Genomic DNA, 25,010 nt, shown 5'->3' on the forward strand with positions numbered 1-25,010 from the left:
ATTCAGCCCAATGTGTGTGTGTGTGCTCACTAGTGAGAATTTGTCCAAGGCTCAGTGGGAGCTTACTAGACTCAAAAATTGATCCCACAAACCTGTCATCAGTAACCCAGTACTCTCACCACTAAGCCAGTGCTACCACATGGCCCGTCACATTCACTTTTGACTGAATGGGCTAAAATTTTAAACACTCCAGAATTTCGTGGAAAAGTAAAGATTCCTAGAAGAGTTGAGAGTTGTTGTTGCAAAACAAGCGGTTTAACAACATATTAATGTCCAAAAGTTTGGAATGATAGAGATAGTTATGTGTCTACATATGTTTGATCATATAATGTTGTTTGGTTTTCAAATTCTGTGAGAAATTAGAAAATTTAACAACTTTAAATCTATGGCTGTCCCAATTCTGTACTACATTGGGTACAGATTATATACTAATCGTAACAAGATGGTTTATCAGGTTAGAGCACTGGATATTTAAGTACTAACTTGTTTTGTAGTAACAAGTAATGCCAATAAACAACATTGCAAGTTCTTCTGCCACTGTATGACATTTGTAGTAATTGATCAAGACTATGGTCTTGCATCCACACCATTAAAATAGTGTCAGAGTTCAGGAATATATGTACACTGATGGCATGGTGATCTGGAAGTGAGGTGTGTTCAGGTAAATACGGTATCTGGCGTATTTCTATCTTGGTGGCGGGAAATACAGGTGCGCCACTGACTGATTAAAACCCTGACAACAGTCAACAGTCAGACACCCAATCAAACAACCATCTATTTCGAGGACTACTTTCGATTTTTAGAGTTTAGAGTGAAATAAATTGATCTCCATGTTATTGGACTTTGGGAGGAAACCCACACAGACACAAGTAGACCATGGAAACTCCACCCAGATAGAGACTTGAACCCAGGAACTCAGCACAAGCAGGCAAACCTGCTAACCAATAAACCTAAGGTTGATTTAGCAGCAACAGATAAACAACCCTAGTACCATTTAAAAAAACATACATTTTAAGCTCTATACAAAAAATTCTAAATTTCTCTCCTCACCCAGAGTGACCTGATTCATCAGCACTTGCAGAAGGAGTTCTGGCGAGTTCAGGACGTGCTTGAAGGCCTGCACAAGAATAACCCGTCCCGAGGCACAGACACGGCCAAGCACCGAGGTCAGCCCCAGCCGCATTCTCCACCATACACTGGCTCAGACACTCATCCAGACCTCAGCGTAATCTTATTTATGATATCAAATTCTTCATCGGAGCAAAGAATCATATTAAGTTATTATTTGCTAAACTTCTGGCACACGTTCAAATATTCGCAAAAGCTTTCGCTTTGGTCCAATCCTTGTTGAGCTCTTCTGGTTTGTCCTCAGCAGCCAGTGGGGCGTCCGGTTCCTTCAGCACCAACAGCCCGGCCAGTCCTCTGAGCTCCGTGAGTCTGACCAGCCCCCTCAGCCCCTTTTCACCAGTGCCCGGCTCTCAGACCTCACCCACCAAACAGCTGGCCACCGAGGTAAGCTTCAGTTTATTACAACTGCACCAAATAATATCACACAGTACAGTGCATAACAGCAGCATTTTGGTATCTCCCAAATAAAAGTAAAACAAACAAAGCTGCCAAAAACCTCCAGCCAATAAGAAGTGGCAAAAGGATTTGACCAGTAAACTCTTAATGCCGCTTGCTCTGCATTGTTACTGATTGGGAAAAACGCGATGGGTGTGTCCAATTTCTGACACTCACTCATCAGTGTGTAGTAATTACCCTCAGGCTACTTAAGGGAAACTTAAAGATCATGTATAATGATAAACTGGCTTGCCTCTATGTTGTAGGCTGTAAGAACAAGCTTAATTTTCTAAACTGATAACACTGTGTTGGCTGTATGCTGTTTTGTTCACTCTATAACATTTTATTTATTTACCTGAACATAAAATTCTAAATTTTACGTCTGATTAACTCAAGTTATCAGTTCACATTACTACATACTTAAAAAACAATGAGGCAACAGGATACCTAAATTTATTTCCAAAAATGTATTCTACTTATACAGGCTTGCAGTGCAGTTAGTCAAATGTTATTTTATTACATTCACTTTAAAACTCCACTTTTAGAACCTCTAAGTAATGTCATGTTACCCGAGTCAGATTTTTTATTCTATGTATCGCTCTGGAAGAAATCAAGAGACCACTTTCTCAGTTTCTCTGATTTTGCTATTTAGAGTTTGAGTTTATGTTTGAGTTGTTTTATTTTATAAACTACATTGGCTGAAATAACAAAAAAAGATGCAGAACTTTCAGACATCAAATAACGCAAAGAAAACAAGTTCATATTCATAAAGTTTTAAGAGTTCAGAAATCAATATTTGGTGGAATAACCCTGGTTTTTAATTACAGTTTTCTTGTATCTTGGCATGTTCTCCTCCACCAGTCTTACACACTGATTTTGGATAACTTTATGCCACTACTGGTGCATCCATCTTCCTCTTGATTATATTTCAGCTGTTTTTAATTTGGAAAAATCTAAGAAACTCATCATTTTAAAGTGATCTCTATTTTTTTCCAGAGCTGTATATGGGAAGGATAAATTCTGGACCTAATTCTGTACAACCTACTACATTTTTATTTCTTTTTTAAGTAAAAATGTGTTTATGCAGGGTATACTTCATTCTGCTGGTGCATAGATCTGTCAAAGTTGGACTCTAGTCTAACCCTAGTTGACCTCTTTCATAAAGTCTTAAATAACACATTTGTTATAACACAAGTTACATTCACTTCTGTTGATTTCTATCAGTTGAAACTGGGTCAGCTGATAAATGTCATTTACTGAACCTTTGTGAAAGTGAATTTTATAAGTGGGTTGTCTGTCTTTTTTTTTTTTTGCTCTAATGATATGTTACCCTTCTTCTCGATGGTTGTGACCTATTGTGTCCTTGGTTCGCCTTAGCTCTAGTCTCTCTCTATTTCTCTCTATATCTCTCTCTTTCTCTCTATCGTTCTCTATTATATGCTTGCTTGTGTTAGTTGGTGTAAATATATGTGTAGTAGATTTCTAGGTTACTAGAGAGAATCTAGAGATACTTTTTTGTTTTTGATGTAAAGAACAAACCTCTAGTGAACTGATCTGCACATTTAATTTAATCTAATTAAAAGGACGAAGACAATGTGTCCATATACAGAGACAGGAATGACCTTGTTTTATTGGGATGAATGTGATTATCATGACTTCAAGACCTTTAACTCTCACATGGCCCCAATTTAATTTGATAACAAGAGCGAACAGTGAGCGTTCTAGAGCGAGAAGTGATGGATTTTGGGTTTTGGCGCCGTGTGCAGGTCAGTGCATGCCGGTGGAGACACTTGACCTTAGTGGAGGAGTCAGGGCTCCATCCTTTTACCCTTTAAAAAAAAAAGAATTTACTGTAATAAATATGATCCCATGACCCTTTCCGCTCTCAGCCTGGCTTTTAGTCACTCCTCCTGATGCACAGCTCTCTCTTTTCCTCTCCTTTCCCTCTATTTTTTTCCATCTGTCGCTACTTCTTCTCTACCTCTACCCTCTCTCTTTCTCTCTCTTTCTCATCCTTACCGTTCCAGGACATTGGCCCCCCTCGACCTCCACTCCCTAAGTCCTACCAGCCCCTGGAGTCCACCCCGTCCATGCCCCCCTCTGTCCCTCCCCTCCCCTTCGACAGCAATGCGTGGCTCCGCAGCATGGACGCCTACAAGGACGACGACGAACCTCGCAGCCGAAAGGTATTTGTGAGAGGAAAAGCCGTCCGATCCAGAGGAACCGGCCTTTTGTCCCTAACACTGGAGCCATTGCCACCCCAAAAACCCTCTGTAGAAACCCTTAAAGAAGAGATCTGCTGTGAAACGGACTTGAGTTGTAGTGAAACATGATCACGAGTACGAACGTTTGTCAAATAGTCAAACAGATCTTAGCTGTTGCTCCCAACTAATGCCAAATCACAAATTACACGATTTCTCACTGTGGGAAATTGCTGACTCACCACGAGAACACACCTGATCTAAATGCACACGAAAACTAGCGATGCCATGCCAGAGAATCTCTATAGAGCAGAATACACACTCGCAATGAGTCCAACATGAACAGGTTCATATGAATAAACTGAAAAAAATCATAGTTTATAAATGTCTGATCAGTTTAATACTAAACTATGTATTTATGTCCTCAACACAGAACTATGTCAAATGTTTCAGTACCACAGATATCATTTTTTATCATTTTAAACTCCAGTTATAAGCCTTTCAACATGCTTTCCCTGTATCTCCAGGATCAGCTCGCCAACCAATCGGCTCACAGTAGCAGTAATGCTAGTGCTTTATAGTGAAAACCTGTTTTCTTTCTTTCCTTTTTTTAGTAAAACACGTTATTCTACTTTCTAAAATGAAAGAAATACATAGTATTTAACAAAATAGTAGGGTAATGTTAGGATAGTCAGACTCTCTATAAACAGCTATGGTGTGTTTTGGACCCGTGGTTCTCTTGTTCTGTGACCCCATTGGCTGTATGTAGACGCTGCTCCTGACTCCTGGTTGCCGACTGAGTCAGATATTAAACATGTTAAATATTTGCGGGGCGTCTGCGACTCACCTTCGATCAGATGGCGACAGGATAGCGATCGTCTTTGAGTGATCTCTGATTTGCCTCTGAGCAAATGTGAGTTTTTCATGCATTCCCACAGAATGCTTGTCAGGTGACATATCGTGACTTAATTTTAAAATTCCAGCACCTGGAGTACTTCCTGAAGCTACTGTATGTATGAACATACAGTCTTTTTAATCAAATACCTGTGCATTTTCAAAATACTCAGTGCCTCGTTTTAAATGTCAGGGTCCTCAGGATTATTCTACCAATGAAGTGTGGAGCTACTTTGAGGTACTTGTTAAAGGTGTAAAAATAATAGCGATTTTTGAAATCTTTGCAATTTCTGGGCAATTTTATGCCCCTATCGCTAACATTGTAAGCTTGTTAGTTGGGAGCATCGGCTTAAAGTGCTGCATTTCGGAATGATGGGAGTGAATGGAGTTTAAGCTGTTCAACATAAGTTTGTACAAACTGTCATGTAGTTTTACTACAACCCAAGTTCATTTCACACTGGATTTCTCCTTTAAAATGCTTTTTTTTTTTATTTTTTAGGTCAGTTGTGTCTTACGTCCTAGTGTACCCTCAGTGTAACCCCAAAACCACCCCACCCTGGACCATAGCACCCCTGGCCACCCCTCGTCCTTCCAGCAACCCTTCCATCCTTCATCCTCACTCATCCTCAGTATTGTCCTGTCACCTCTGTTGTTCTCTCAAACTCACTCATCACCATCTCCATCTTCATCTCCATCTCCAGCGCTTCATCCCCTCCCACCCTTCGCTCAGGACCTCTTGCTCTGCTTGCCTCTCTGTTTGTTGTGGCAGTGATCATGTAGAATTAAAATATATAGTTTTCTTTTCTATAAATAAATGTTTCAAGATGTCAAATCTCAGTGAACATCAACAGAGCAAAAGCTGTGTGGTATTGTTTCCATTGGTTTGTCCTGCAGGGCCAGATCTGATCTCGTAATGAGGGTACTGTACATACCTGAAGAAAACCATCTCAATCAATATTGAGAATTTGTACATATTCCAGAAACGCTGTAGTGGTACAAATGCAGGAGCATCACAAAAAAATTGAGTATCAATGAAAAGTTACTTTATTTCACTAATTTAAAATGTGACATTTATATATTATATAGATGTATTACACACAGAGTGATCTAGTTTAAGCGTTTATTTATTTTATTTTTGATTATGGCTTACAGGTCAGAGTAACAATTATCAGTTACATTTTCTGACCGTTTGAGGCTAAATAGAAAATTGGGTGTAAAACTGTAATTTTTTTGTCCATTTAGCATCATCTACAAGCAACTGGTTTAATATATATATATATATTTTTTTTTTCATTACTGCCCCATCAGGATCTGAATTCCAGGAAAAAAAAAAACATTTTACTAGATTTTTTTAGACTTTTAATTTTTTTCTTCTTGGTTGGATTATAGCATCAGATTTTTACTACAAAATGCAAAAATTGTAAGATCAGAAAAATTTATCGAAATAGAAATGTATATCTAAATGTCAGGAGCAGAAATGAAAAACTTCTAAGACCCAATCTTTAATATATAAAATTGAAAACAATAAAAAAGTAAGTTTTACACACAATTTTCTGTTTTCAAATTTAGCCTCAAACGGTCGGAAAAGTTAATTGATAAATGTTACACTGACCGTTTCAGACAATGAAAACCCAAAAATCATTGTCTTAGAAAATTAGATTATTAAATAAGCCAAATTGGTACTTTTGGCAGTGTGGGCAGTGTTTTCCTGTAAAATCTTACAGCACTTTATGCTTTCCTCTGTTGACAACTTTTATGGAGATGCGGATTTCATTTTTCAGCAGGACTTGGCACACTGCCCACACTGCCAAAAGTGCCAATTGGTCTTGTATAATAATAAAATTTTCTAAAACACTGATTTTCGGGTTCTCATTGGCTGTACGCCATAATCATCAACAATAAAAGAAATAAACGCTTAAAATAGATTACTACTCTATATAATATATGAGTTTCACATTTTGAACTGAATTACTGAAACAAGGTAACTTTTCAATGATATTCTAATTTTCTAGATTTCCAAATATTTACATCATCTCCAGGTGTGTATTGTCTTTTTACGAGATCCGCAAGTTTATCCCATTATGTTTGCTCTCATCCTCACCAACGCTGAGGGACAAAAGAAAGCTGTTAGTTGCTTTACACCTGTTAACACTTTTTCTTTACCCAGATTACAGCGTGTCTGTGTACATTGTGGCTGTCATAACAAAACAAACCCTAACATTTCTTTACTACTATTATTATTTTATCTTTATATAAAAATACTAGCATCCCTTAACCCCATGTAAAAGTATTTTTATGATTTATGAACCAGTAGAAATGTTGGTCCAGGTGAGATTTTGCTGTGACAGTGACAATATGTGTATGTGTACGATATGTTGTGCAGTTTCAGTGTTTTAAATGTTTTTGCTGGTGTACACAGGGTGCAATGTGAACTGGGTCCCACTATTTATTGCAGTGCTGCAGCTTCTTCATGTTTAGATAATTTATACTAATTAATTTGCTTAGCTGTTATCATACAGTACATTTAAGGAGATAATACGCCTGTAGCTTGCTTTAATGCCTGTGTACTGTATTTTTCACATTATTTTACTCAATGTAACAGTAAATGTATATTTTCGGCTCTATTTTCTTACATGAGGTGCTCCGGATTATAATTCAACAGGTCTTGCCACTGGGTGGTGGTGTGGGGCTAGCTAACTAAAATAAGTAAAGCTAAGCTAAGTAAAAAAAAACTATAATAAAAAAGACTTTCTTTTAAAGTCAAACAAGCACTAGATGTAAATCTACACAGATTTCCCTCCTGAAAACTGTGTATTTGGGTGAGTAAAGCGCTTCCGTTTATTTACAATAAGCTTAGATTCCCGAATTTCTCTAGCACTAAAGCTGGAGCACTAGCATTAGCATTAGCGGCTAACCGCTAGCAGCTAGTGGCTAATGCTTCCTGACAGAGCTACACTGAAGAACCCTGAGCATTTCGGTAAGCCTGGGAAATATTAGCTAGCTATATTAGTTAATACCACATATCTTGTTTTAACACGGGAACAGCAGGCTACAGTCAGAAATACTCACCTCTGAATGAAAAAAGAGCTAGCACGGCTAGCAGCTAATGCCAAAACTGCTCCAGCAGTTCTAGCTGGGGTTAGCAGCAGGCTACAGACTGATAATACTCACCTCTGAACAGGGAAATAGTGGTTAGCGGCTAATGCTAATGTTACTTCAGCCCCGGTGCTGGAGAACTAAACTGAAACTGACTGGTAAAATTCATACATAAGCAGGTACTGAATTAAAAGGCACACTCACCATTTTTGAGGTAATTTTAATTTTAAAAAGGATGAAAAAGTAATGTAAAGTAATAATAATAATAATAACAACAAGAACAATAAACTTTATTTATAAAGCACCTTTCATACATAAAAAACAGTGCTGTACATACAAAGAGAATAAAATCAGGATAAAAAGGAAAAAATGGGGAATAAAAAAATGTAAAAGTAAAGTAAAATTAACAATTAAGATTAAAATATCCAAAAATTGTAAAACTGTAAAAGAACAAATAAAATAATATTAATCAAAATGACAAAACGTTGTGACTGTGTATTATATAAAAATAAATAAATTAAAATCACAACATAAAATATCAAAAGAAAAAAAATGTAAATTGATACATATATTGATGTAAAATAATAAAAATGGCTCAATTATTAAAAGACAGTTTAGAAAATTATGTCTTTATAGTGTGAAAAATACAGTACATTAATTTTGTTCTATCTTCCAGCACAAATACAGCTCACCAGGGGAAAAGACCAGCGATTATGAGTCGGAGCAAGACCGGCAGTCCAGCCTAAATAAAGGTACTAAAGTTTTTAAGAAGAGGTAAAAATGTGTAATTTTTCCCCAGTTGCCCCAATGATGTTAACATCACTGAAGACACTTTTCTGTCATATCTGTGTACAGTTGGCGTTGTCCCACCAAGAACCAAATCTCCAACAGATGAAAGGGATGGTGTCCATAGAAGAAATGGAAAAATACCCAATGGAATATCAAGGGTGGGTCATTATATCATTAATTTCATAATGAAACGAGCTCATTTTGAAAGCAACATTTTGCTTCTACAGGTGTGTTCCCAACAAATGTTTTTTACACAAATGTGTGTGTAACGAGCGAGGTGTACACACGTTGGGCACATTCAGTATGCTGGTGTTGCCAAGATAGCAATGACCATTTGACGGTTGATTGTTGTTTAGGTTTTTACCACTAAGTGGCGCACCTGTGTTTTCTGTTGCCAAGATAGCAATACGTACACCAGAAATGTACCTGAACACACCTAACCTAACGTCCAGACCACCACCACCCATCAGCTTAGATATATTCACAAGCACTGTTGCTTTTTAAACAATGCAGATGCAAGGCATGGAAATAGACTGTTGGTGGGGTATAAGGTAGCAATAGGCATTGTGAGGGTTTCTCCACCTTTAAAATTTTAATTTTCTCAATAACGTGATTATCGTTTTTGTTTTGGCATATGGTTGTTTCTTCAGGAGAGGCCGAAGAGTGCGGTGTTCCCGGCCGAGGTGAAGTCTAAGATGAGCGTTGAGGAGCAGAACGAGAGGCTACGCCGGAACCAGAGCAGCTCGGTCAGGGACAAGAGGCGCAGTCTTAACCTGTCCAGCAGCCAGAACTTATCATCCGTCAATTACAGAGTGGTGAGTAGCTGTCAGAATGCTAAGAACACAATACAGGCTATACGAATAGACTACAAACAAGATGTTCATAATTATTTTAACATCCTTTCGCTATTTTGGACAGCTGTATACGCAGACAATTAACCACTATATTAAAATTGTTACAAATTGTTAAGTAACAGGAATGTTTATTACAATGTGTGTATACCACATATTCTATCAGCTCTCACTCAACAAATTCAAATTCTTTGGATTTCTTAAAATAAATCTGATTTATTTGAATCCAGGTGAGACGGAGAGTGACCGCCCACGAGGTGGATATAAAGGACCTGGAGGCAGCTGTCAGGGGGGAAGGGGTAGAGTCTCCCAGGGAGGAGATTGCCCGCCTACGGCGACAAGTGGAACCTGACCACTATGACCTGGACCTCGGCAAAGAGGTAAATCTCATCATTTGTTCGTTTACAAGCCCTTCAAGCAGGTTCTTGGCAGTGATATGAGAGATATGATTTGCCTGTCTTGCCAGCACATTATCAGTTCTCGATCAGATCTCACCTTGACTTCCACAGTTCCCCTGAAGTTCCATAACCATTAGCAGAATAACAGTCTGCACTGTAAGAAACCATAAGCTGAACATGCTAATCAGTCAGTTGCGCACCTGATGTTTTCCACGACCAGGGTAGCAACACAGAATACAGAATAGCAGTAACTGACACACCTCATTTTCCAGACCAAGACGCCCATCAGAATAGATACATTGGTGTATTTGCGACCATACCGATTCTGTTTGTTTTATCAGTTTTGTCTTACTTTTCAGATTTTTCAGATTATGAAACAAACTGTTATATCACACAAATACAACCTAAGGCAATATAATTATACATATAAAAATCAATTTTTAAATGATGATTTCATTTATTAAGAGAAAAAAATATCCAAACCAATCTAGCCTTTTGTGAAAAATTGTTTTCCCCCCCATAAATTAACTGTGATTAATGACACTTTTTGGAAATCTGTTTGTGATCTTAAGCTCAGGTGTACTTGGGTTCTGCAGCAGGACAATGATCCAAAGCACACAAACAAGTTCACCTCTGAATGACTTAAAAAAAAGTTTTGGAGTGGCCTAGTCAAAGTCTGATTGAGATTTTTACAGTTTTGTTTACTTAGCTTAGCTTTACTTAGGCGAGACCTAAGTTTAGGCTGCTGAATTGGCGAGACCCCTTTTCCTTACTATTGTTGCATATAATCCAGTGCACCCAGAAAATAGATGTTCACTGATAGTGCGCCTTAAAATCGGATGCGCCTAAAATGCGGGAACCCAGAAATAAAGTGGAGGTACTGTAACTTTTTGAAACTAATAGTTGTTTGTCCATCATTTTTTAGCTGTCAACCCCAGAGAAAGTGCTGATTCCCGAGCGATATCTGGAGGTCGAGCCCAGCACGCCGCTGAGCCCAGAGGAGGAGAAAGAAAAGCAGAAGAAAGTGGAGAGGATAAAGACGCTTATCGCCAAATCAAAGTACGTCACTGATTCCTGCTGTTTATCCGCACATAGACTGTGAATTTCCGACCTGCAGGTTATATTAAATTCAGGTTGTAAAACAAGTAATTGTCGCAAAGTGAATAAAATGCTTAATTTTATTGTACCCCTTGTTTAAGGAATGCTATTGGGCGGTTATCTCTGGTACAGATCGGTCTGGGTTTGAATGGCTTGGTGTTTGAGAATAATGGACTTTTGAAATATTTGACATTTTATCCGCTCAGACGCCAGACTGACGCATTGTATTGTATTGTAACTGTCCCCGTCTGTCCCCTCCAGCATGCAGAACGTGGTGCCGGTGCTGGACGGCCCAGCCGAAGCCACCAACAACGCTGAGCAGCAGTTGCAGGAGCAGGAGAAACGCATCGAGATCTCGTGCGCTCTGGCTGCCGAGGCCTCCCGCCGCAGCCGTCTGCTCTCCGGTGAGGAAGCCTGCCGCCCCGAGGAGCCCGGGCGAGCCGTCACCCCCGCTGTCTGACCCCTGCCTGGGCCCTGACCTCTTTCTGACCCTCTCTGTCAATCACCAACCCTGTCAGCCTTCACTGTCCTTCACTGTCCTGAACTTTACGCTTCAGAGCTGAGGTTGTACAGTCTATACCATACTGTTGGACCGCACAGTGGATAACACCACTCACTACCTGCCAGTGAGCTACCACATCAAGTGGGAGACTGAGACATGGGTTCAATTCCTGGTCTGTGCTACACCAATCTGAGTCCTTGGGCAAGACTCCCTACACTACACTGGCTCAAACTCTGTATTAGGAATAACCTTGAAAGTCACTAAATGCCATAAATGTAAAAATAACCATTAAAGGAGAACATCGGTGTTAAATGGATTTTTGGTTTTGTAAAACATTTGATGAATAGCAAGCTTCCGTACTCCCACAGCGTTTCAAGATCCAGTAATTTCAACAGTTCTTCCAAACACATTTTAGACTGGGTGACATGGGGCATAATTTCCCCCAATAAATTACTTTTTCCACTGTTATTACCATGCTCAATCCAGCTATCCAGCTCCGTGTGCCGCCATCACTGCACTGATAATGACAGACATATAGATACATAGACTCCGCAGGCTATGAGGAGTCTATGTATGTATATGTTCGTGTTATTTTCAGTACAGTGATGGCGGCGCACGGAGCTGAAGCTAGCATTATTGGATGTAAACAGAGGTTTTTAATAAGCTTCTTGTGCATTTTTATGCACGTTTTAAGTTATTAATGCCTCATTTTAAATGTCAAGGCTCTCCAGATTCTAGCAAGGAGGTGTGGAGCTACGTTGAGTCTGGATAACAGTGTAAAAAGCTGTGGATATATTGGGGCAAATTAGGCCCATGTCACCCAGTCTAAAGGGTGTTTGGACAAACTGTTAAAATTTCTGGGTCTCTGAACGCGCTGGGAAAATGGAGGTGTGCTATTCATTAAAGCTAAGTACTTTTGATCATGTTTTACTACACCAAAAATCTAATTTACTCTAGAGTTCTCCTTTAACTTCTCATTAAAGGCAATTGTAACTTTAGTAAATATGTAATATAAAAGCTTATAACTCATCAAACCTTATTGTACATATTGTACAAGTCGTGACATGTGTTTTACAGTAGAACCTCTGCTCTGAAGTGCTCTTTCCATACAAAGCGAACGAACCAAATTAGAAAGACTACACTTTTCCGTAACTGGAGAGGTAGTTCCTGCTCTATAAGCTCTATAAGAGTTGAATGTACCTAAACCATCGATTTCTCTTGTCTTCCACTATGTCACATACAAGACTCATAACCTACATGTCCTACATGTAACACCTCAACATCCAAAACATCCCCAGGTAGAGATTCCTGATCAGCTATTGTGCGACAAAGAGATAACTGGAGAGAAGCACCTCTCTTTCTTTTGCCTTAAATCATTGCTTTCACTTTTTTTTAGCCTTGATTCATTTACTTTATAATTTGTGTTTTTGTGCTAACATACCTAGAGCTATATTCCTTTATGTTAACTTAAAGTGGGATACAGAACGAGGGATACAGAACATAGTTGTGAAACACTCTGATCACAATCTGATCCTGTTTGTGTATCAGGTTTTGTTTTTAATGGTGCACTGCAAAACATGCATTGGCAAAAACTAGACAAAATATGGCTAAATTCTAAAATTATGGGCCCTATTTTAGCGATCTATTGGCGAGTCGTTAACCACGCACTGTAAAGCTTGATTTAGAGCATGTCAGTGTGTCTTTGCTATTGTAACAACAGGAAAAGTACACCTTGTACGGCAAAAAAACACTCAAAGGGCATGTACTAATTTTATTAATTAATCATGGGTGTGTGTTTTTTTAGGCGTAACCAATAATGAATAAACCAAACATCTTGTCACTTGCTATTTCCTGTCTTTGACGGATTGCTATTTTAACAGGGCAGTGCTTCTGCACTTCTTAGCAGACAAAATTGACCTGCTGTTTACGCTGCAAAGGTCCGTGAGCAGTTAATTTAAAAGAAAACAGCAATGTTATTTTTTTAACTGTTGTCAAGGTTCAAATTGGTCAGTGGTGCACCTGTGTTTTCTGCCAGACCACACCAGACCACCACGCCCATCTGCAGCATTGAGCATTGCGATGCGCCTTGCACAGGGTGTAAAACAGGGCCCCAAATATTTTAATCAGGATCATTATTACTAAAATAAGCAAAAAAATATTTCTTGTCATTAAATTAGATCATTTCACTTGCAAAGAATTTTTAAAGCTTTTTTGCAGTGTATCATTTACTCAGTATCAGATATTTGACAGACAGGGGTGATCCACTTACTGATCTATGTTCCGTTACACAGCTTGCCCTGGACCACAATCCCACATTACTGTAACACAGAAACGTACAGTAACTTGCATCTGTAACTGCGTGAACTCATAATATTAGATGTAGATTTGAGTAAAATATAAATTTGAGAATGTCCAAAAGCAAGACAGCTGCTTGTAATCTGTATAAAGCCACATTCATTCAATTCAGCTCTGTTTATGGTCATCTGCACAGTTAGAAAACAAGAAGAAAACAAGAAATCATTTCTTGGCTCCTTACAAAAGGATGCTAAATAAAGATTATAAGTAAAATACAATAAAGCAAGAAATAATAAAAAAACTAAATCAAAAAATGTACAGTCTGATAATACTCCCCTCTGAACGGCAAAAGAGCTGGCGCAAATAGCGAGTAATGTTACTGCTGCTCCAGCAGTGCTAGCCGTGGTTAGCAGCGGGCTACAGGCCAATAATACTCACCTCTAAATGGTGCAATAGGATGCACGGTTAGCAGGTAAAGCTAATGATGCTCCAGAATGAAAAAATTGTGGATCTGCCCATCATTAGTCTTTAAAACGATCATTCTGATGTGTTTCATTCCTTTTTCAGAGCTAGAACAAAAAAAACCTTCATTCTGCAGCTTTTATTCAGCAGTGGACGTTGTGGTTCTGTTAGAACGGTTCTTATCCCTCTCGGTTCCAAAACACACTCAGTCTCCTTTGCTTCTCCATGCTCGATTTGTGTTTATTTATTTATTATTTTTTTGTCTGTCTGTCTGTGTTTGTTTGTTTGCCCATCGTTTCCTTCCACTGCATTGCAGCCCAGACTGCCCACAGCCCCCCCGCCTCCCCAACCAACCTGGCCCCTTCTCCCCCTTCTGCTGACTTCTCTGACTCCTCCCACATCATGAAGGTGTGAGTGTGTGAAGGTGAGTTCCGCACACCGCACAGGATGCTCCCTCCCCCATGTTTTTAGTCACTCCTCCCTCTCGCACAGCGTGAGCTCGCTCTTTCTCTATGGCCTTGCTTTTCTTCTTACTTACTTTTTTTGTTATGTTGAGCAGAGCTTGCTTCTCTCTCTCTCGCAATTGTTTAAAACAAATAACTATGGCGTCACATCAGTATCAAAAAAAAAAAAACATAAAAAAAAAATTACCTGCAAGTTTTAACATTTTGCGTGTGTAAATTTTAACTGTCAAACTCGCAAGCACAAAACAATAAATTGTGTGTTCGCTGAACAAAATATAGATTTTTTGGTCACATGACATCGCGTTCAGTAGCTCCTCGATTTCCACTCGCTGTTGTGTTTCCATGGAAACACACACCCAACGTAATTACAGTGCACGGCAGTAGACATATAGCTATTTTATTAAATGCGAGATGACGAACCTCAAAGATGAGCGCCCGGACAGGAATAAAATTCAATGAAAAACAGTAGGTAATTCAGCCTGTCATTTTTTCAGAGGACTTTTCTCTGAGAAAAACTCATATGTGGTCGTTCTGGATGGGAATAAAATCACAGAGGACCCCCCATAAAATAGAAAACTTCCCCAGGACCCCCTAAAAAACTAATCCCATCCGGATAGGGCTTAATTCAACTTAAATAGGGTTTTCCTCACACGTTATGCACAATGTCTGCGGCTGCTCTTTTTTGCTTGAGTGAAGTTTGTGTGTGTGAGCAAGTAACATTTTGGGGGCGGGGTCAGGGTCATCTCCCTTTCCTCCTTTCTCACTCTCCTCTGTCTTTGCTTTCTGAAGCAGGCTGCTTGTAGTAGGCGGTCACTCACAAAACCTGGAGATATCAGCCTATGCTAAAAGCCAAACACTGTCTGTGGAATGAGCTGCTCGCCAGCACTGTTAACCCAGCTAAGTTTAGCACCATGGGACCAGCCGCTTGCCGGCACTGTTAACCCAGCTTCGGTGCCACAGAACAATCCTGTACTTACGGGGGATTAAGTTCTGGACTGCTGGTTATTTAAACAGTATGGGTTAGGTAGCTGACCCACAAACTGTCAAAAACTGTCCTTTCTACACTCGAGCGCAAACACAAAAAGAGCAGCCACAGCCAAAAAACACTCTGAAAGGCCAAAAATTAAGCTAGAGAGCGATATTTTGTTAAGCGCGCACACAATTTCTTTTTTGTATTTACACACCCAAAAAAAGTAAAACTTGCCCCCGTCTTTTAACATTGTGAACCATACAGACCCTTCAGAAACCTTTCCAAAAGAGAAGAACACTGTTCAGTTCTGCTCAAACATTGGAAATAGTAGTGTTGATGCAGTGAGGTCCATGCGTCCATAAAAATCTCCTACAGTTCTTAAAAGTTATTTGGGTTGAATTACATTATTAAACCATATTAAACCATATATCAAACACACATCTTTTCATTACTGCTGAGAAAATCCTCTACGGAAAGATATAAGATCCCAGTTGTTGCTGATTTAGCTGAATAGGATTTCTTTTCCAATTAGAAAATCCCAGCACTGCATCATCCCGAAAGGTCAGGATGCCTCAACCGATTCCATCAGACTCCACAGGGCTTTGCGCTTTATGAAAAACTTGATTTAGGACTAAACTGTCTGGCAGACCAATAACAGCCCTTTCCCAGGCCAATCCGCTTCTTCTTTGGAAAGACTGCAGTTGCAGCTGGAGCATCAAACATGAGAAATATCGGGACCCAACTTGAACACTGTTATACACTCATTGACAAAAAATGAAATAATGAAATAAATAATATAATGCTACAAGAAGGAGCTGAAATGCATTCAGACACATTTTGTCACCTTACAGCCACAAACGTAAATGTATTTTACACAACACTGACCAACACAAAGTGGCATATGAATGGGATGTAGAACCCTCATATCAATACTTAGTAGAGCAACCTTTCACTGCAAGTCTTCTTCCAGCTTTGCACATCTAGAGACTGAGATTTATGCCCCACAGCATGATGCTGCCGCCACCACCACGTTTCACAGTGTTACTTTTCCTCCACACATACCTCTTTGCATTTAGGCAACTACAGAATGAGAGCCATGTCATCATCTGCTGGTGTTATATCAGGGCTGCCGTGTTGTATTAAGTTTAAAGTCAGTTAGAAGCACTTCATGCTTTCCTCTGCTGACAACTTTTATTAAGATGTAGATTTCATTTTCCAGCAGGACTTGGCACACTGCTCACACTGCCTAAAGTAAGATATTGATTTTTGGGTTTTCATTGGCTGAAAGCCATAATCATCAACAATAAAATAAATAAATACTTAAAATCGATCACTCTGTGTGTAATACATCTATATAATATATGAGTTACATACATCTGCTTTGTTCTTGCTGGAGTATAAAGTGGCGTGTAGGTGCTCTGGATTGTGAATAAACCAATAGGGTGTTGGAATGGAATTTGTTAATACTTATCATCCAACCACAATCAGATTCACTCTATCCTGATGCAGAGATTCATCTGAACTGTGTTTTTTTAAATGATGAGCAGCTGAAAAGAAAACAAGCTAAAATGAATTAGGTAACGAGGCTAGTTTTAAAATGTAAGTAGTAAAAAGTTTTAACTTTTAACTATGTGAAAATGTATGGAGTAGAAGTAAAACGCCATCTGAAAAAAACTCTAATTACTCAAGTAAAGCATGGATTATTCGGTAAAGATGATACAGCAAAAAGAGCAGGAAGCAGCGCAGCATGGCACGCGCAGTGTGCAAGCACCTAGAGAGTCTAATTTTTAAAGGGCAGTGGGTGGAAACACTTTAGCGCCCTCATGTGGCAAGACCCAGTATCCAATATCCTGAGACTGTATGTTGAGGTTCGCAGCAATCCTGGATGATTTATTTTTGTCTCAGTGAGTGTATATAACTTCACCTTCATTGTTTTTAGGCAGATAACCAAACCATGCTTTAGTAACAGAAAAGAATTTGACTTATTTTCACTTAGAATGTCAAAAACACATGATTTGACCAGGGGTGCCCTCATACCACTGGATTTTAAAACCCACTATTACATTGTTATTCACTTTATGGCTTTCTTATGAGTCTACTTTATAAAAGATGATGGTGTTTACTGAAAAATAATGCTACTTGGGTTTGAGGAATGTAGAGAGAAATGCACTCTGGGGCACAGTGTCTGTCTTCTCCGTCCACAGAAGCAACATTTTTGGTTTTGGTATTTTGAGTGTTTGAGGAAATCTATTTTTTTTTAATGATTTGATTATGTTTGCATTGTGCATTGCCAGTTATTGAGCGTATCTGATGACACCTTTATCTCAAATGCCTTTTTTCTTTTCAGCTCAAGCTCTGGCTGCTGTGAAGTTTGACGGCGAACCCTTCTGAGTGCTAACTTGGAGCCAGATTGGCGATTGAAAGATGTCCGAAAAATCAAAAGTCAACGATTGCTCCATCTCCCCCAAACGACAGCGTATTTATTCCAATTGCAGATACAATAACAACAGGAGGGATCCTTACACAAAACCTTAAATGTTTGGAGGTCGGGGAAGCAAAGATGTGATGATCTAAGAGGTTCAGATGTCTCTTAAGTTCTCACTGCACTCATACGCTTCTTTCTACACCAAGTCCTACCTTAACTAGAGGAGCTTAACCAACAGCGGACTGACTGCAATGCAATGCATATAACGACGCTGACTTGACGAGCGTAAGTAGGGGTTAAGAGGGGTAAGTGGCGACGTGACGAACGCTAAAGAAGGAACCTGACTCAAGGTGGGACTTATATAAATATATATATATATCATAATATATATATCTCCACAGTGTCACGCTTTTGTAGGGACTGGAGTATATATATATATCGCAGTCATTCTATAAAGACTGGAAACAGTTGGATAAAATCAAAATCAAAAGCTCAGGACAGAAATTGCAGAAATGAGATTGGAGACAAAAGTATGTCAACAACTCGACGGCCCAGGAACGGAGGAGGAGCTGTCCAGAGTTGTCCAGTTGAAAAGCTGGACGTCCAAGAAGGCCAGGAGGAAGAAAGCCATGACACAGCAAGTAGCAGAACCAGGAAAAGACAAAGCAGGACTGGACCAAGGACCACAGGAAGTTGACCAGATTGTGAGAGGGACTAAAGGGACTTTAATAACTTAACAAATAATTATAGCACCTAAATCAAGAGTTTCACAAAGTTTCAAGGGTTTCAAGACACACAAAGCACTATCACCATCATGTCCTGAGATACGCGAAGGCGTCTATTTCCTCCCTTTTACGGAAAAAGGACTTGGGCAAAGAAAAGGACCTTGAGGAGGCAAGAACTAGCCCAATTAAAAACTCAAACAAGACTCACTGTGACTTCTTATATAGCCTTTTCTTTCTCTCCCATACCTACTTCTCCTTCTCATCTTCCTCTTCATTCCCTCCTCACTTAAAATAGGGCTTGCTGGGGGCTGGATCCCAGCTATCGCCAGTCTGGTACTTTCTGGTGCTGTTAGCACTGCAGTGTCTGAACCTACTGGGTCAACAATATAGTGTATAATTATATACATACATACATATATATATATATATATATATATATATATATATATATATATATATATATATATATATATACATACAGTATCTCACTAGAGAAAGTAAAGAATACACCCCTCACATTAATATTTGTAATTTTGTATTTGTAAGTATTTTATTTTGGTATCTTTTTGTATGGAACAACTATGAAGATATGACACTTTGATACAATAAAGTAAAGCACAGTAGTCAGTGTACAGCTACATTATAACAGTGTAAATTCACTCTTCATCCAAATACCTCAACTCAACACTAGAGTTGCACGATGCACTTAACATTTGATGCTATTTTTAATACTAAGTCATCACAAATGATTCAGTTCTTTAGCGCTCAGTTCTTTCATATCGATGCTGTATATAGCCCCGTTTCTAGCTTCAAATGAGTCAAATTAGCGTGATTTGATTCAATTCATAAGAAAACTGATTCACCCCACGGATGCAGTGGCAGGATTAAGGTAAACCTAGTATTCTGAACAAATGAATCAATTTGTGAGTATTTATTTGAGTGGCACACCCACACACAAACCAGCAGCCTCGAAGAGTGAAGTGTGGTAAACACACCTCCAAGAGGACAACTTTCTTGCAGAGGAAGCTAAAGTTAAAGGAAAAGGTAGGGGGTAAAGGTAATAGAATTGCCAAACCTAAACCTAATCCAGATCTAAAACCTATCAAGCATCTGTGGGGCATCCTCCAATAAATGCTGGAGGAGCGACAAGAGGATTCCAGTGGCAACCTGTGAAGCAAGAGTTCAGGCAGTGCTGGAAAATAATGGTGGCTACACAAATTATTGAAACGTTGGGCAAAATTTGGGTTTAGACATTAATAGCTGTTTGTTGAGTTGTTATTTTGAGGGCACAGCAACACTGACTACTTTGTTGTATCAAAGTGGCATATCTTCAGTGTTGTCCCATTAAAAGATAGAATAAAATATTCATATTTACAAAAATGTCTGAGGTGTACTTATGTGAGACTTTTGTGAGATACTGTACATATGTCTCTATAGAAGGTACATGAATACATACACTGACATGCCAAAAGTCACAGGACTCCTTCATCCTGATTGTGGGTGTGATTTCTATGAGAATCACTTGCCTCTAGTCTCTAGTTTGCATGGTCAAATCTAGCCGGACACCACCGGTTTCCATCATTACAAACCACTGCTCTGTGCTCCCCACTGTGGATAGGGATTACCCTACTATGATGTGTTCCACTGTTCAACCTCACTCACACGATACCACCTTACAATTAATTACACAAAGGTGGATAGCCATTTTCAAGCCATCCCCCTAAAGTAACACTTTATGATCATTAAACAAAATGTAATTTCCTTTATATACAGCCTTTTCCATTTCCACACTTTTGGCCTGTCAGTGTATGGTGTACAATGGTGTGAAAAACTGTTTGCCCCCTCATGATTTCTTATTTTTTTGCTTGTTTATTACTCTTAAATGTTTCAGATCATCAAAAAGAATTACTGTTAATTTTTTGCACTATAAAGTGCACTGTCAATAAATGTCTATTTTCTGGTCTATATTTTCATACATAAGGCGCACTGGATTATAAGGCGCATTTCAAGAGAACTTAACTTTTAATTCAGCAGGTCTCACCACTGGGTGGTGGTGGGGGTTAGCTAACTCAGTTAAGTAAAGCTAAGCTAAGTAAACAAAACAGTAATAAAAAAAGAGTTTCTTTTAAAGTTTAATTGAGTGCTGGATGTTAATCTACACCGATTTCCCTTCTGAAAGCTGTTTATTTGGGTGAGTAAAGCGCTTTTGTTTATTTACAGTAAGCTTAGATTACCGAATTTCTGCAGCACTAGGCTGGAGCATTAGCATTAGCGGCTAACCGCTCCAGCAGTGCTAGCAGGGGTTAGCAGCAGGCTACAGGCTGATAATACTTCCCTCTAAACAGGGAAATAACGACTAGTGGCTAATGCTAATATAAATTCAGCCCTGGTGCTGAACAACTAAACTGAAACTCCTGAATAACACTACAATTTGGGCTTTTTTTTTAAATACAGTGTTACTTTTATGGCAGGTGTATCTTAACATTTTGTGTTTACTTGTGTTGTCTTGGACTAATAGTGTTTTTCGCACTCTAAGACTCACTTAAAATCCTTTTTAATTTTCCCAAAAATCGTCAGTGCACCTTATGTTTAAATTTTACTAGTCAGGTTGTAATAAGGAGCAGTAAAGCCACTCTGCTGAAGTACAGAGTTATAAAAGGGTTTCAGTGAAGTTTTTCTTCAGCACTGAGGCTGGAGTAGCATTAGCATTAGCTGCTAACCACAGTGCTAGATCAGAGGTGAGTATATCAGACTGTAACCTGTGTGTTTACCGCATTAAAACAAGCTACGTGGAATAAACCGCTAAGCTAATTTCATCCTGGCTTACCGAAACACTTCCTCAGTGTTCAACTGGCGGTGTTGTTTACTAGCTTTAAGCGATGCTAACTGCGACTAGCGCTGCTGCTAATCGTGGCTCCTGCTGCTGCTAACCACACTAAAATATAAAATATTGGAAATCTAAGCTTACTGTAATTGAACTGTAGCGCTTTACTGACCCGAATAAACAGTTTTTAGGAGAAAAATATGTGTAGATTAACATCGAGCGCTTATTTAACTTTAAAAGAAAGCCGTATAGTCCGTAAAATAAAAGATTTAAATACCTTTGACGATCTGAAGCATTTAAGAGTGAAAACGTGCAAAAAAAACAAACACTTTTTACACCACTGTATGTATGTGCCTTTTATATACAGTATCTACATATATACAGATATTTACAGATATAAACAGATGATTTGAGTTGTATTCAAAAGCCATGTGGATCCTCATAGTGCTTTCAGTGCTAGTTTTTTTTTTTTTCAGTTTTTTTTAGCTTTACCTAAAGTGGTATCTGAAAACAAATACGTGTACATGCAAAAAGGAGTGTAATATAAATATGATTTAGTAAGCTATAGAGTGAACGTTGGTGGGAAAAAGTGCCCTTAGAAGTGTAAGTCTACTAGTTGAATGATGATGTGATATGTCGGGGTGATGCTCGGGGTGATATTGATATCGGAGGTGATATCTGAGGTGATGTGATGGGGGGTGATATAAGGATATTAGGGGTATGGGTTGGTTGGGGCAGCAGTTTTCGCAGCATCTCAGCAACCTCTGTTTATTGTGTTTAAATTAAACGATGTAGCTCTTAGAAACCCCCCTCCCCCCCGCTCCCTGTGAATATATAACACCCAGTAGTGTAACACTGTGCCATTGGGTATTGGATTTGGACATGTCTTTTCTTTTCTTTTTTTTTTTTTAGCTTTTTTTGTGCTTAGGCAGGATTCTATGTTATGTAAATATTGCTCATATTTGATGCGGGATTATGAATAACGAAATAAGTATTTTTCTATTACAGACGAATATCTCTTTGACCTATGTAATCAAGCAGCTTGATTCTAGTGTATCGTAAAGTTAACGAATGATTTGCCAAACTCCTGTACGAGTCTCCTGTTTTGTACTGTTTTTGATTCAGCGTTTTTTCGCAGCGTTGTTGTTGTTGGCTCTCAGAGATGCGAAACCCCCTCGCAACGTCGACAGTCTTTTTAATGTAAAGGAAATGGGTCTGCGACTGAATAGTTTAGCTTTAGAAACTGTGGGTGGAGTTTGTTTGTTGTACAGCGCTCTTATGTACAGCATTTTATGGAGATTCGGAGAGTTTCGGAAAAAACCTAAAAGTTTCCTTTTCCTTTTTCGCTCTCTATATCTCGATACCTAACTCATTAGAGCACATATGACACGTCTTGACATTTTACAACAGCGTGAATCAAAATCTCTAAATCAGATAATTAATTTTTCCATAGCTGAAACAGACAAAAACAGACCCGGTAAAATAAACATCGTAAAAGGAAAGCGTTCTATAATTGGAACGTTATTTCAGTTCTAGACAAAAAACAAACAGTTCCAATGGCAAATCCACGAATCCACACATCCAGAAGACAGAAGTTCTATTTTTTTGTTTTAAAGAAAGGGAATAAAAAGAAAACCACGGCCGTCCAAATGCAGTACATATTTTTCTAAGCTCTCGGATATTTGACGATTAAGGCAATTAAAAGTCTGATCAATGAAATTTCTAAAGAATTAAGAGTGTTTTGCATCTTTCACAGCACCAGGGATTAAGGCTGGCATATGTTTATTTTGTTACTCCAACGCGAAGTCGTTTCTGAAGGCCTTGGTTATGGATAGTTTTTAAGAAAAATTAATTTTTTACGTGATTGGAATAAAAAAAGGAAAAACATATCGTGCTGAGAAATGCAAAACAGTCAGGACGGAAATGTGTCTAAATAGTGTCTATTTGGTTTTTCAAAAAAATAAATAAAGAAATAAATAAAAACAATAATGTAGCATATAAAGCTAACAAGGACTAAACGCTGGTCTGTGTACATATTTTCAAACCAAATTAAATCTTCATATTAACAGTAACTGTTGCTACAGAGGACAGAAAAATAAAAAACTCATGAAAACATGCTTGAACTATGCAAAACAAAACAGTCAGTATGCTTGCTTTAGGAATTACCCTCATGCAATAAAGTGAATGTATTAAAAAAAAGAATTGTCTGTGTTTTCTGTGCTTTTTTTGGGAGGTTTCTGCTACAAAAACACACTACAAACAGATTCAAACATGAATAAAAATCATAAAAACATTATATAAAAAAGAAAACCTCACTTACACTGTAGGAACATAAAGAAAGGTGCCTATTTTATCTAATTAGTTGTTAGCCAGGCTGCTAATGCTAGTATAGTTAGATGTAAATGACTGCAGGTTGTAAGCCAGTTTTTCTGTTCTGGAATTCAAATATTATTTTTCTTCTTTTAATGGTGAATGGTGAATGCTGGAGGTTAAAATAACATGTAGTAGCTTTGGTTCATCTCAGCTGCACACAGAGCAATTCTGTAATTTTTTGTAACTTGATTAAAATGTAAATGGTTTGGTAATAAAATACATAAAATACACTTTTACTGTTGGAATATTACAAATTTACTAGACAAATCCAGTTTGTCCAATGGAAAATAAGACGCTATGTTTCTGGTCCTTATGAAAGGTTGCACTGTAAATTCAATGAAGGCAGTCTGAGACACTTGGTCTGGGAGATGGCATGGCACTGCAAGTTTATTTAGTAAGACTTAAATTTAAATTTTAACAAATTGAAATACAAGACACAAATAAACAATAAAGTTCTAAAAGTGTGCAGCCAAGTTATTAAGAGTTTACAGCTTGTTCTTTAACAAAGACAGACATATGGTATGGCGTATGTCTATTCATTTATACACTTATTAATATACCATACCATATGTCTGTCTTTGTTAAAGAGCATAATACAAAGTGTTTCAACATGAAAACACATATTTGTAATGTGTGACAGCGTCTTAATTCAATACTACATCTCTGCCCTTTGTAACAAACCAAACCATGTGAAAATTCTCAGTGTAAATAAATGCACTTGGTGCCCACTGCTACGCCAGGAGGCAGGCTATGTACATACATCTATGACATTATCGTTAAAATGATGGCGGTGCTCAGAGCTGAAAGCTAGCGCCATGGGATGTAAACAGTGTTTTTTAATAAGCTTCTTGTGCACTTTTTAGGTTATTAATGACTTGTTTTAAATGTCAGGGCTTTCTGGATTCTACCAAGGAGGTGTGAAGCTATTTTGTGCCTGGATAACGGTGTAAAAAGTGATTTATCAGGGCGAAATATGCCCAGAAGAGGCCGCCGTACAGAGTGCTGGGCAAAAAGCACAAAATTGCTGGATCTCGGAACTTTGGACTTGATATATTTGTCTGAGAACTGAGAAGCCATGCA

The 25,010-nt window shown here is 38.5% G+C and overlaps 1 protein-coding gene across 15 annotated transcripts in view; it reads left to right on the forward strand.

The window, feature by feature from the left end:
• Nucleotides 1-23,415, forward strand: part of plekha6 (pleckstrin homology domain containing, family A member 6) — a 141,064-nt gene extending 117,649 nt beyond the window's left edge. For 12 of the 15 annotated variants that reach the window (XM_049471616.1, XM_049471619.1, XM_049471621.1 and 9 more), the window contains 11 exons: nucleotides 1,055-1,166; nucleotides 1,373-1,512; nucleotides 3,591-3,749; nucleotides 8,431-8,506; nucleotides 8,610-8,701; nucleotides 9,194-9,358; nucleotides 9,625-9,774; nucleotides 10,718-10,851; nucleotides 11,152-11,294; nucleotides 14,466-14,573; nucleotides 17,931-23,415. In XM_049471616.1, the coding sequence (XP_049327573.1) occupies nucleotides 1,055-1,166; nucleotides 1,373-1,512; nucleotides 3,591-3,749; nucleotides 8,431-8,506; nucleotides 8,610-8,701; nucleotides 9,194-9,358; nucleotides 9,625-9,774; nucleotides 10,718-10,851; nucleotides 11,152-11,294; nucleotides 14,466-14,563 (1,269 nt within the window). In that variant the 3' untranslated portion in view covers nucleotides 14,564-14,573; nucleotides 17,931-23,415. The remainder of the gene's footprint in view (nucleotides 1-1,054; nucleotides 1,167-1,372; nucleotides 1,513-3,590; nucleotides 3,750-8,430; nucleotides 8,507-8,609; nucleotides 8,702-9,193; nucleotides 9,359-9,624; nucleotides 9,775-10,717; nucleotides 10,852-11,151; nucleotides 11,295-14,465; nucleotides 14,574-17,930) is intronic. The other 3 variants (XM_049471617.1, XM_049471620.1, XM_049471624.1) reach the window with 3 other exon arrangements.
• Nucleotides 23,416-25,010: the final 1,595 nt, after the last annotated feature.

Source organism: Astyanax mexicanus, chromosome 24 (genome assembly GCF_023375975.1).
Source record: "Astyanax mexicanus isolate ESR-SI-001 chromosome 24, AstMex3_surface, whole genome shotgun sequence".
In the NCBI taxonomy this organism is placed as follows: Eukaryota; Metazoa; Chordata; class Actinopteri; order Characiformes; family Acestrorhamphidae; genus Astyanax; species Astyanax mexicanus.